The 11509-nt window shown below is 44.3% G+C and overlaps 1 protein-coding gene across 1 annotated transcript in view; it reads left to right on the top strand.

The window, feature by feature from the left end:
- The first annotated feature begins 567 nt into the window (after positions 1–567).
- LOC109903703 (syndecan-2-A-like) overlaps positions 568–11509 on the top strand; it is a 32796-nt gene continuing 21854 nt past the window's right edge. The window contains exon 1 of the mRNA XM_020500572.2: positions 568–1200. Coding sequence (XP_020356161.1) covers positions 1141–1200 — 60 coding nt within the window. The 5' untranslated portion in view covers positions 568–1140. The remainder of the gene's footprint in view (positions 1201–11509) is intronic.

Raw genomic sequence — 11509 nt, 5'->3', positions numbered from 1 at the left:
AACAAAGTGCTCATTCAAGATTCAAATAGTGTCATTTATGCTTGATATGATTGTATGATTCATACCGTAGGCCTACTGAAACTGGATCCCATTTCATATCTCTTTAGGAGTGAGTTATACCAGCAGGGGGAGACTTTGCATGGAAATTAACTATAGAAATGGACAAGACTGGAACATTTCTTAAAATGATCCTCTACTGGACTATCGAGGCCATCAGGAAAAACAGTTAGTAGCACAATTATAATTTCAAGCTGTCACAGTCATTTCAGTAAAATAATACTCTGTTAAAGGGGAACGATAAGGCCTGACGACATGACTGCAGTGATTTATAAGATGCAGATCATTATAACCCACAATTTAAGATGATACATTATATTATAGTTGACTAATGGTAACTGTACTTTTCTGGAACATTAAACAATATTTTATCATTATGTGAGCTATTAAGTGATATTCTATGTATATCATTTCCCCGTGTATCTCAGTTGATAGAACTTGGTGCTTGCAATGCTACAGTTGTGGGTTCGATACCCATTTGGGACTTGTACTTATAAGAATATGCGCTCACTACTGAAAGTCTCTCTGGATAAGCGCGCCTGCTAAATGACAGAAACGTCGATAAAGTACATCTAGATGCAACCAATAGGACATTTCATTTGATGGCAGTGCGTTGTAGTGATATACAGATAGGCAATGCTTGAACGATGCACCCATATGGTCGGAGTAACTGTCAATCATTGTACTATCTGTCCTTGTGTTTTCTTCCCGACTCTCTCTCTCTGCATTGCTGTTGACTTTCTGTGAAGTGTGAAATGGCCGAATCGTAGCGAGTTTAACGGAACTGTACTATAAGTGAATAGAAGTCCGGATTCAACTGTGAAACAACCAAGTCAAATGTCCTACGCAGCAATTTGACTCAATATATATATATATATATATCTTTTTTGGTAAGGAAAAAGTGCGTGGCGGAATAAGAAAACGCAACACGTATCCGGTGTTCCACTCTAGAGTGAGAGAAACGCAAAGGACCGGAGCGAGGGTGCAAGGGGAGAGGGGGATAGTCGCAAACAGAAGAGGGAAGGGAGAGAAGGAAGACGATTTGGTATTTTGGCTGTATCTACACATTTCACTGAAGGAATAATGAGGAACATTTGGATAATTTTGACCCTCGGCATGACGGCCTTTCTCTCGGGGGAAAGGGTAAGTTTTTAAAAAAGTGAACCATATCGATTTGCTTGCGGGTAACGTTAGAATGGGGGGAAAACAACGTTGAATCTGGGACCACTCACACTTGTACGTTATACCGTAACGCACTTGAAGCAATTGTGACTAGCCCATTGTTGTCCTGAATGTGCCACATTGTAGCCGGTCATATTACAATTTAGGAGCAATGTGAATTTAATTCCGGACAGAGCTATTTCTTGAACTGTAGTCAATGTTACATTTTTTTTTTTGACCGGTCAAGTTGGTCTATGTTTCAACGTTCAGAGTTTGCTTTGAAGAGATACATCTTCTTCTTTCTTTCTTTTTTTACAGTTTGTCTCGTTTAATTTCTGTATTTGAACATCTTCCCGAAACTATCATTTCTACGTACGTGGCAGGTTGCTGTTCAAAAATAGAGGAAACCTTTCTGGATGGAAATGACAAGAATCCTTTTATTTTTTTTACAAATCACTGCTTATTATAAGCTAACGTTACCTGTTATCAGTTGGCCTTTGGAGTTCATAAAACCCAGCCTGGTTCCATTTACGAAGCTTTTTGTCGTTTAGATGTAATGGCCAATTCATAGGTTATTATTGTGAAATGCAAATAAACGCTATTGCTGCATGCAGCCTTTCCAAAAATAATTTTGTCTGCGTAAACGTGCCTAGCCTACTCAAACACTAAACCAGGAAAGTATAACCTAGTTATATACATCCTTATGCTACGTTATGTTCCGTTATGTGCCCAGCTCAGTTGACCGTTTTGGTTATCAGAGTGAGACACAACTCCAGGCAACCCAATAAGCTACTGTAATGCTCACAAATACTTTAGTGAGAGCTAAATAAGTTGTTTATGGCAGTGTAACAATAGGTTGTTTACCTAGTGTATTACCCAAAAGGCTCAGACTTGTCTGTTCCCGTCTACACGGGCTCATTGGTCCATGGCTCCGGCATGGGGCCAAAGCCAGGCCACTGGTACTTTTCAGCTGGCATTTAGATAACAGTAGCTAACTGTGAACTTTAACACCTCACACAAGACGTACTGTTTTGATGACGCCGATGCTGTTGATGCTGCTCTTCACTAGTCCTCAAAACACAATTTCCCTATTGCAACATAAGGGTGTTATACACTGTTATAAACTGGGGGGGGGGGGGGGGGGGGGGGTTCGAGCCCTGAATATTGATTGGCTTAAAGCCTTGGTACCACGGGTATGACAAAATATGTATTTTTACTCTTCTAATTACGTTGGTAACCAGATTACGATAGCAATAAGGCCCCTCTGGGGTTTGTGGTATATGACCAATATACCATGGCCAAGGGCTGTATCCAGGCACTCGGCGTTGCGTCTTGCCCAAAACAGCCCTTAGACTTAGTATGTTGGCCTTAGACCACACCCCCTTGGGCCTTATTGCTTAAGTGTAACACTGGTGTTACAGTGGAAAGTCAGCATTAGAGCCAAACATATTAGATACATGTATGGAATTTATTTTATTATAGATATCCAAACTTACTATTATGTGATCATGCTGTTTCTATATCCTCATGTTTGGTAATATAATTGGGGCCCACTGATTATCCCACAAATTGTCTAGAATGCTGGAATGGACTTGGAAAAATATAATTGAGCATTTGTGTCTTTCGTGTATTTGGTGCTATAACTGAACTCTTATTCACAGTGCCCCACTGCTTTCTCTGTGGCTTTACAGGTCTTGTCACTTGGCTCCGTTCCTCTCGGAATGGTTGTCCAATTAGCTGATTCAGCCAGCAGTGTTTTAACGAGTCATTGTTTTGCATGAAGTCACCCCCAGAGGGCATGTTTTTAACAGATGAGCCTCAGATCCAGAAGCCCTTGTGTCTGCTTGACTCATAGGGTCTCCCTCCATTGGATATTATTAAAGAGAGAAAGTCAAAGCTCACAAAAACACCAAAGTGGCCATGTTACTTTGTATTTTTGTTGTTTTGAAGAACATTGTTCAGGCAGTTGTGAAGAGAGCCCCTCAACCTGTCATTTTCTTTGACCCCTTGGTCCTTTGGGCTGTAGCCTACCAAGGTATGATCCATGGCTTTGTGGGCATGGAAACGACACACATACATTGCAACAGCACCATGTATGTTTGACTATCATAAACCCCCTCCTTCTCCCTCCCCCTATCAATCTATCGCCCTCTCTATCTGTGTGTACCCTGCAGCAGTGAGAGGCGTATATCCGCCTCAATGAAACTCGACGCGTGACATTGATTCTCGATGTTGGCACCCCTGTTGACATGGCAATCAAGTGGTTTGGCTGATAACCACCAGGCAAATCTATGTGTTAATTATAAGGTTGACGTTTATTGTCATGAATCTTGCCCTGGAGGCAGAACTGAGCGAATTCCGCTAGATGTGCCAGCTGCAAAGTCAAAATTGGCTCTATTGTTTAAATTCCTGTGGGGAAATTAGCTTTTTGGTCTTAATTCAAGGTTAGGCATCAGGGTTAGCAGTGTGGTTAAGGTTAGGGTTATGTTTAACTTTGTGACTTTGTGACTGTGCCAGCTACTCTACAGAGCTGCCTACAGGGCAAGATTCATAACAAAAAAGGCCAACCTGCAGTTAATTACCACACTCCTTCAAGCACAGTTATTACTGTACCCTTCAGATGGGGTCTTCATCCCAAATTGTCTATTTACACTAACATGTTTGTCCTTTAGCAGATGCTCTTATCCAGAGCAACATACAGTAGTGAGCACATACATTTTCATACTTTTTCATACTGGTCCCACGCAGGAATTGAACCCACAACCCTGGCGTTGCAAGTTCCATGCTCTACCAACTGAGCAACATGGGACTAAATGGCCACCTATTCTGTGTATAGTGCACTACTTTCAACCAGAGCTCCATGGACCCTCATCAAAAGTAGTGCACTACTTATAGGGAATAGTGGGTCAATTTGGACAGAGCTGTAGTCGAAGGTGATTTATAATCCCCGCTGGGATTTTTTTTCTCCCAGTCTTTATTTCCTGTAACCCGGATGCGAAGAAGGTTGGGCCCTAGCTATGTTTTGGGTTCCCGCTAGTTGCCAGATGTGGGAGCATGTCAATTTTTGTCAGGTATTGGTGGGAAGCGTGGGTGTTCACCTCCTTTCAAATGGATGATTTATGTGAGGGTAGCACTGTCTCAGTGTCTGATGCAGGACCTCAAAGGAATAACTCAAAAAATGGAATTGGCCAATGAATCTCGGGACATTCAAGGAAAATATGTGGGAAAAACACAAAAATTCCATTCCACTTTTGAGGTTATCTATACACTTTGTATATAACAAAATATGTGATTGTTTACAAACTGTATATCATAAGGATTTACACATCTATAAGCACACCATAAATGCATGCATACTTGCATTAAGTTGCAATAATGCTATGTAGCAATAAAGCAATGTTTATGATGTGCTTATAGATGTGCATTGTATGCTTTATGATCCCGTGCCCTTAAATAACACTGGAACGTAAAACAACGAAGTCAGGGGAGATGCATCCATGGGTAGAACTACACAGCACCTCATTTGTTCTGTGTTCACTGATTTGAAGTAATGTTGTGCCCGAGTAGCACAGGTTGCTAGCTGACCGCTGGATCACCCCACACTCCTGCCAAGCTCCACACCTGAGGCTGTCTTTGGCTTCTGTATTAAAGAAGACAATAGCAACATCAATACACAAACTGCGTTTACTAGCAGGCCCAGAACCACCGATGCCAGGCCTTTTTCCATTTCCTATTCCTCTAGATACGGTATACAATTTTCAACCAACTTTATTGATATACCTGTAGATTCTTGCAACTTCTCTGAATGTTCTGACCTGAATAGCTGTACACCCCGACTCTGCGCAGTTTTAGAACCCGACTCGCAGTCTCTTTTATAGTGACTATAAGAGGGCTTTATCCCATCCTCCTTTTGTAAAAAAAAAAAAAAGTGCATCATCTATCATTTAAGAAATATTGAACAAACAAGAATGAACAGTAAACATGTCGCCCCCCACAAATGATGCAGCGCCCCCGTTGGGCCAATCAGTGTAATTTTGTAAATGCCAGATCTCTATGGCAAGACTCCTCATTCACCCAAGTGTTGTCAAAATCAGGCCAGCGGTGTCTGTGATATCGCGTGGGTTAGCTCGACTCATATCCCTGAGCATGTGAGCCAAATGTCATCACATTTTGTCCCGTTATAGCGCCAGTTATAGTGTTTGCAACTGTGTTGTTACAATATGAGTATCCTTGACTGATTTATGTGCATTTATGTGCCAGACCAACCCCACGTGAATGTTTATTGGTCAATAGTGGCCCTGTGGTTTTAGGTACTAGTTGGAAAAATATTGCATTGAGAGACCTTTTGTCTATAGATGCCACACTTCAAGTTTCGTGCAGATCGGTCATTCGTTGCCAGAAGAGTAGCGTTTTATAAGTTTAGCCCAAAATTCTAAATGGCGGAAAATCCATCACGGCTGACCTTATGGTTTGTTCCTTGTAAGGAGAGGGACCTATGTACCTAATGTCATGATTTTAGGTCAAACGGGGTGAGGGGTGTTACCGTTCAAAGTTAGCATTTTCAATCTCCCTATCTGCCAAGCGTTACGCAATCTCTAATGGACTCTGCAGGCCCGGGCTCCTTGGGCCTCTGAAGGAAAGCATCTGTCCCCATGCGCTCTTCTTTTGTCATCAGCCACGCACGCAGCCCTGCTTTGTCGACCCCACCCCCAAGGCTAAGACGCTGCTTGTCATTACCACTGCGTCTTAAGTTTCCCTGAGAACAGTTGCATTATTATTCCATATTGAGACAGCTGAAAATAATGTTGGTGTTTTTTTAAGACGAGAGATGCAGCACCAACGCTCTGCTTTGTTGACACTCGAGAAGGGAGTGTTTGTGTACGCCTCGCGGACATCTGCAGGACGTGTGTGCGTTTGTTTGAAAGGAACAGCCCCCCCCCCCCCACCCTTTCTTCTCTTGACTTTTTGGAAGGGATTTTTCATGAGGCTGAGGTTGTGTGTGTGTGTATTAGTTTGTCTTTATTAAAGACAAAGTCCAGCCTTCTAGGCTTGGGGAAACACAATAGGGAGAGGCAGCACATGGACGGTGGTTTAACTTTGGCCCCTGCCACCGTGCATCTGTAGACAGTAAGGAGCCACAATTTGACAAACTAGTGACTCCCCACCTTTCTTAACGTGGATGTCAAGTTTTTGTTGAAAACAGTAACTGTTTATAAAGCAGCCCATCTCTCTCTCTCTCTCTCTCTCTCTCTCTCTCTCTCTCTCTCTCTCTCTCTCTCTCTCTCTCTCTCTCTCTCTCCCCTTAATTCGCTTAGCAAATGAAAAGTTCCTTCAGAGGATTGTGGTGGAGGTTCTGTGGTTGTGACGAAGAAAAGAAAAGACCCCGTTTTTAACCTGGCCGCTTCCTTCCTGTACTACCATGCCTGCAGCCTGGTTACACTTTAAAGAGGAGAGTGTGAATTTGGTCTCCCTTTTGGCGAAGGGGGCTCCTTCTGTCTGGTGCTTTACTGCTAGGAATGCTTGAGGATGTCTGACTTGGGGGGGGGGGGGGCAGACCTATGTGCCGAGCAGGATGGCGCTGGATTAGGCTAGTTAGGACTGTAATGAGAGTTAAGTGTTTGGCCTGAGCACATGATCCCACATCTGCCTAACACTATCCCCAGTAAGTCTCAGTTGCCAAGAGAAATACCCATTGTAATTGGGTCAAAAAAGCCATTTCTGCTTTGAATCATTCCAATGAAATGACAAATGAATGAGCCAAACATTCAATTGCATGCTCTTATCTCCCGTTGATATTTGGAACGCTATTTGGACTTATTGTCATGCAACGCATTCGATCGTTGTTTTGAGTGAGGTCAGATGAAACCTCAAAATTGTATGTGATTGTCACGTGTGTGCTCCCTCTCTGGCCTCTTGGTCACCAGGCTGCTCGTTATGGCGCACACCTGTCACCATCGTTACACGCATCTGCACACAATGACACTCACCTGGACTCCATCACCTCCTTGATTACCTGCCCTTTATATGTCACTCCCTTTTGTTTCTTCCCCAGTCGTCATTGTTCCTGTTCCTGGGTCATGTCTGTCTGTTGTTTGTGTTACGTGTTGGCTTCATGTATTTATCAAAACACTCACTCCCTGAACTTTCTTCCCGACTCTCAGCGTACATCGTTACAGAATGACGACTCAATAAAGGGAAGCATCAGGGAGTGTTTTTTTGTGTTGGAGGTGATGTCGGGTCCAGGTGTTGGAGCCAGAGCTACCTGGGAGGTCTCAGCCGGTTTGTCGGATTCCCCTGCCTCAGCGGGCTTGATATGCTCCCATGCCTCAGCTGGCTCGATAGGCTCCCATGCCTCAGCTGGCTCGATAGGCTCCCATGCCTCAAGCTGGCTCGATAGGCTCCCATGCCTCAGCTGGCTCGATAGGCTCCCATGCCTCAGCTGGCTCGATAGGCTCCCATGCCTCAGCTGGGTGAACAGGTTCCCGTGCCTCGACCGAAGCAACCGGGGAGATTTCAGCCAGCTCATCAGGCTCTCACGCCTCAGCCGGTACGTCAGGTTTCTGCGCCTCAGCAGAGGCGACCAGTTCTCTCCAGATCCCCAGGTCCTGTAGCTGGAGCCGAACGCACCGGGGACGGGGTACTGTCAAGTGTGCTCTCTCCGAAGCTCTAGGTCACCATGCTCCCGCGCCTCAGCTGGATCGACAGGTTCCCGCACCTTAGCAGAGGTGACCAGTCCGTTCCTGATCCCCAGGATCGTCATCTTGGTCGGCGTCCTGCGGATGGAGAAACCTTTGGTTTCTTCCCCAGTCGTCATTGTTTCTGTTCCCGGGTCGTGTTTGTGCTTTGTTTGTGTTACGTGTCGGTTTCATTTATTTATTAAAACACTCACTCCCTGAACATGCTTCACCATCACTCTCAGCGTACGTCGTTAGAGTGATGGTGTACACATCGTATTTTATGTGGCACGGAGTTACTCTCATGTCACTTAATTAAAAACAGAAACTTTGACCGACACTCTCCAATCTCCTTGCTCGGACTTGGGCACACGACCACCACACTAAGTTACAGAAATATTATTGGTGCAGAGTTTCATAGTTTGTGGTCAAGCTTATTGTGTATATCTGCTGCCTGTGAAACCTCTCCTTCTCCCTATTGGCTCTGTTCTCCTGTATAGACAAGGATCCGAGTGGGAATGTGCTTCATCTGTGGGGTGTTATCTACAAATGGGGGATATATGAAGAAGTCGTGACTTCAATTGAATTTTTCCATCCCGCTCCCAAAATTGCACTGGAAAACAACATGTCACATTTCCCACGTCTGTTCTCACTCATATTTCCGAGCATGTTTTATCGGTTCTAAAAAAGCACCTAATTGAAATCTGTACTGTGCTCCGCCAAGCAGAAAAATGCACTTTAATATCTGGTGTTTCCATTATAAACCCTGACTTGATTCAGTGCAACACTGTAATTTCATGTTGTTTTCATGAGAAATCCCACAGATTCCAGAGGGTTTTGAGGCACTTCCGTAAAGATTCGTTAGAGGCTTTCGAAATAGCACCTCTCATCCAAATGCTGAGGTCATGTGTAAACGTTTCTACTCATTGGCATTGAATTTAATGGAGCAGTCATGAATATTCAGCAAAGAGTTGTGGTTGTCATAGGAACAGTTTGACAAAAACAGGAAGTACTTTAGTTCTCTGTCTAGGTACACCGTACCATAGGGAAATGTTTTTCAAACTATTAATTGCCCTCCAAGGCACAGCTATGTTTTACTCTCTTGCTCTCCGGAAAAATGCCGCCAATTCAGATTTGGTTCAGTTGTACAAAGACGTTTTAAACCTTTTTGTGTTTTGTAAAATCTTAGGCATTTTTAGAAGCAAGTACACAGCTTCCTGCGTCTCCTGTTGTGACTGAAAGGCCCTTTTCAGATGTGCTTTAGTTTGATTCTCCAGGGCAGTGGTGGCAGACACACTGTCCAAATAGTCCAGTAGATAAACCGGAAAATTGTTCAGGCTGGAATAGAAGCATGAAAAACGGTATACTTGTATAATTTGTAGAGCTGAACAAAACCTGATATGGTGCCGTCTCTGACTCAGGTGTCCAGCCATGTCCAGTGTCCCGAAACGCTCCCGTTACCGAGAGAGAGAACGAGGGCACTTTTATTAAACGGGGGGAGGAGCCGTTAAAGAACCGTGTGAGATGGAATCCATTTTGATTTTAAATGTAAATGCCACTGACACGCTAATGTCCTCACTCTCCTTTTGAGGCAACGGCAAAGTCTTAATGGGTGGAACATTTCAAGGAAAGACTCAAAAAAAAAACAAGGCTTTTGTGGATGGCGTTTCCTCAAATTCTGGCCCCCAGTGACCTCATTGAAAATCCACTTTCCCAATCTGTCACCTTTGATAGTGTGTATATCATATCTCCGTTTTCTCCCATCCCTGACTGGGCCAAAGGTCATTTATTTTTTAATCTTGGCATTGTCATGCTATGCTTAAACCGGTTAGCACGGAGGCGTGAGGCTTGATGACTTTGATGACAATAATTTGTTTAATCAAGTGATTCATTGGCTGGCTGGAATGATGGCCGACTTCCCAGACTCCAGACCCAGGATATCCTCTAGAGAAAATAGAGCCTCGTGGCTGTCTCCCAGAACGCATCCAACACCAAGGCTTAGTAAAATACCAGACATGACCTACCCTACCAGCCAGTGCCCGGGCCTGGACATTACATACAGATTTACAGTCTTCCGAACCTCCTCGGAACATTCTGGAGTTCATGGCATCTTTTGAAGCAGTCTCTTACCCTTTTGTCTTTTTGTGTGGCTTCCCATCACTATGTGTGAGTTATTGACCACATAAGGCATCTTGACAGGTTTTGTTGGGGTCTAGGCTACAAATACTTTAAAGACATCTGTACTTGTGTGGGGTATAGTAGCATCTCCCCTTTAGTGTGGTGTGTACCACCACAATCTCTGCTCTCCAGCTTTTCAGCGCTCTACATATCTTCTGTTCCTGCTTAGAGGACCGGCATTTCAAAGTTGTTCCACATACCAGCTACCGAGACCCATTCAAAGGCTCTAATGTTGTGTTTGAACTGTCTGGTAACCAATGAATACAGGCGCTCGGTGTGTCTCTGGGACCAATCGGAATGCTTCTTCTACCGTATCCTCAGCACCTTCTGCCTGTCCATATGGAGGCAGTAAGACAGAGGGTGGAGCACGGGGTGACCTTGTGTTGTTTCAGGAACTCAGGGAAAGCGAGACGGCGGACTTCCGAACCGCACATTCCTCAGGAATTACAGCAGAGGGATGTAATTGGGCTGCGTAGCGAGAGTGAGGTTTGGCAGATTACATTAAAGCTGTTTTTAGCCGCACAGTCTTGTCAGCGATGACTATCAGTAGTTCCCGACGGAGGACAAAACGGTCCTTTTTGGAAGTTCTGGCTGTGTGTGCGTGCGTGCGTGGGTATGTCTCTTGTCTCAAAAGTGTGTTTTATGTCTTGATAAAGTGGGCTTCTCCAAGGGGCCCTAACGGGGGAAAATGCTCTTTCTGCCACATAATCATTAAAGATTGAGAACGAAGCCAAGCCGTGGTTACTCGCACAGGACCTATTTCTGTAGCCACAAACTCAATTATTTACACAGAATGGAATATGAATGAGACCTTTTGCCTCATCTTTCTCAAACATGAGCTCAGGGCTAAAGCGCTGCTTTGAACAGTCACATAAAAGCGCCATAGAATCCAAGCCAACCTGCTTTTTTTGTAAAAGCCCTGATATTTATAGTCCGAGGGTAGCTTCTACGCCTATGGCCTTTGTCATTTGATAAATAAACTGAGACCGGAAAAGGCTGGTCTTTTGTGCCTGCCTTACAAAAGTTGTCTACATAATGTGTCGATGATATTGTCCAGAGCCTTGTGAGTCGTTTACCCCCTTGCTTTGTGAACTAACTGCGGCTACATTGTTTTCCAGTTGACTCCCAGCAGCTGGGTTGCACATGTAAAACACGGGGAGGAAATGATTTCCCTTTTGTTGTGGAGCAGTTTGTTTCAACAAATGTGGAGACCGAATCGGATGGAGCGGTAATGCTCTGTCAAGCGTCACACACACACATTCAAATGGCTTCCTCTCTGTGGAGTGGTGTTTGATCTCTTCCTGTGAATCGCTCCCTGAACGCTGGCTATAGCAGCTAATCTTCAGCATGTGCCACTATACCCCGGGTGACTTCCTAAACTGATAATCCACCCAGTAATTGTGTAACTGTGTGAAAGGGTAGTAGGTGTGTCCCCAGCA

This window comes from Oncorhynchus kisutch, linkage group LG14, assembly GCF_002021735.2.
Source record: "Oncorhynchus kisutch isolate 150728-3 linkage group LG14, Okis_V2, whole genome shotgun sequence".
NCBI classification, from domain to species: domain Eukaryota; kingdom Metazoa; phylum Chordata; class Actinopteri; order Salmoniformes; family Salmonidae; genus Oncorhynchus; species Oncorhynchus kisutch.
This window is presented reverse-complemented; position numbering and strand designations above follow the sequence as displayed.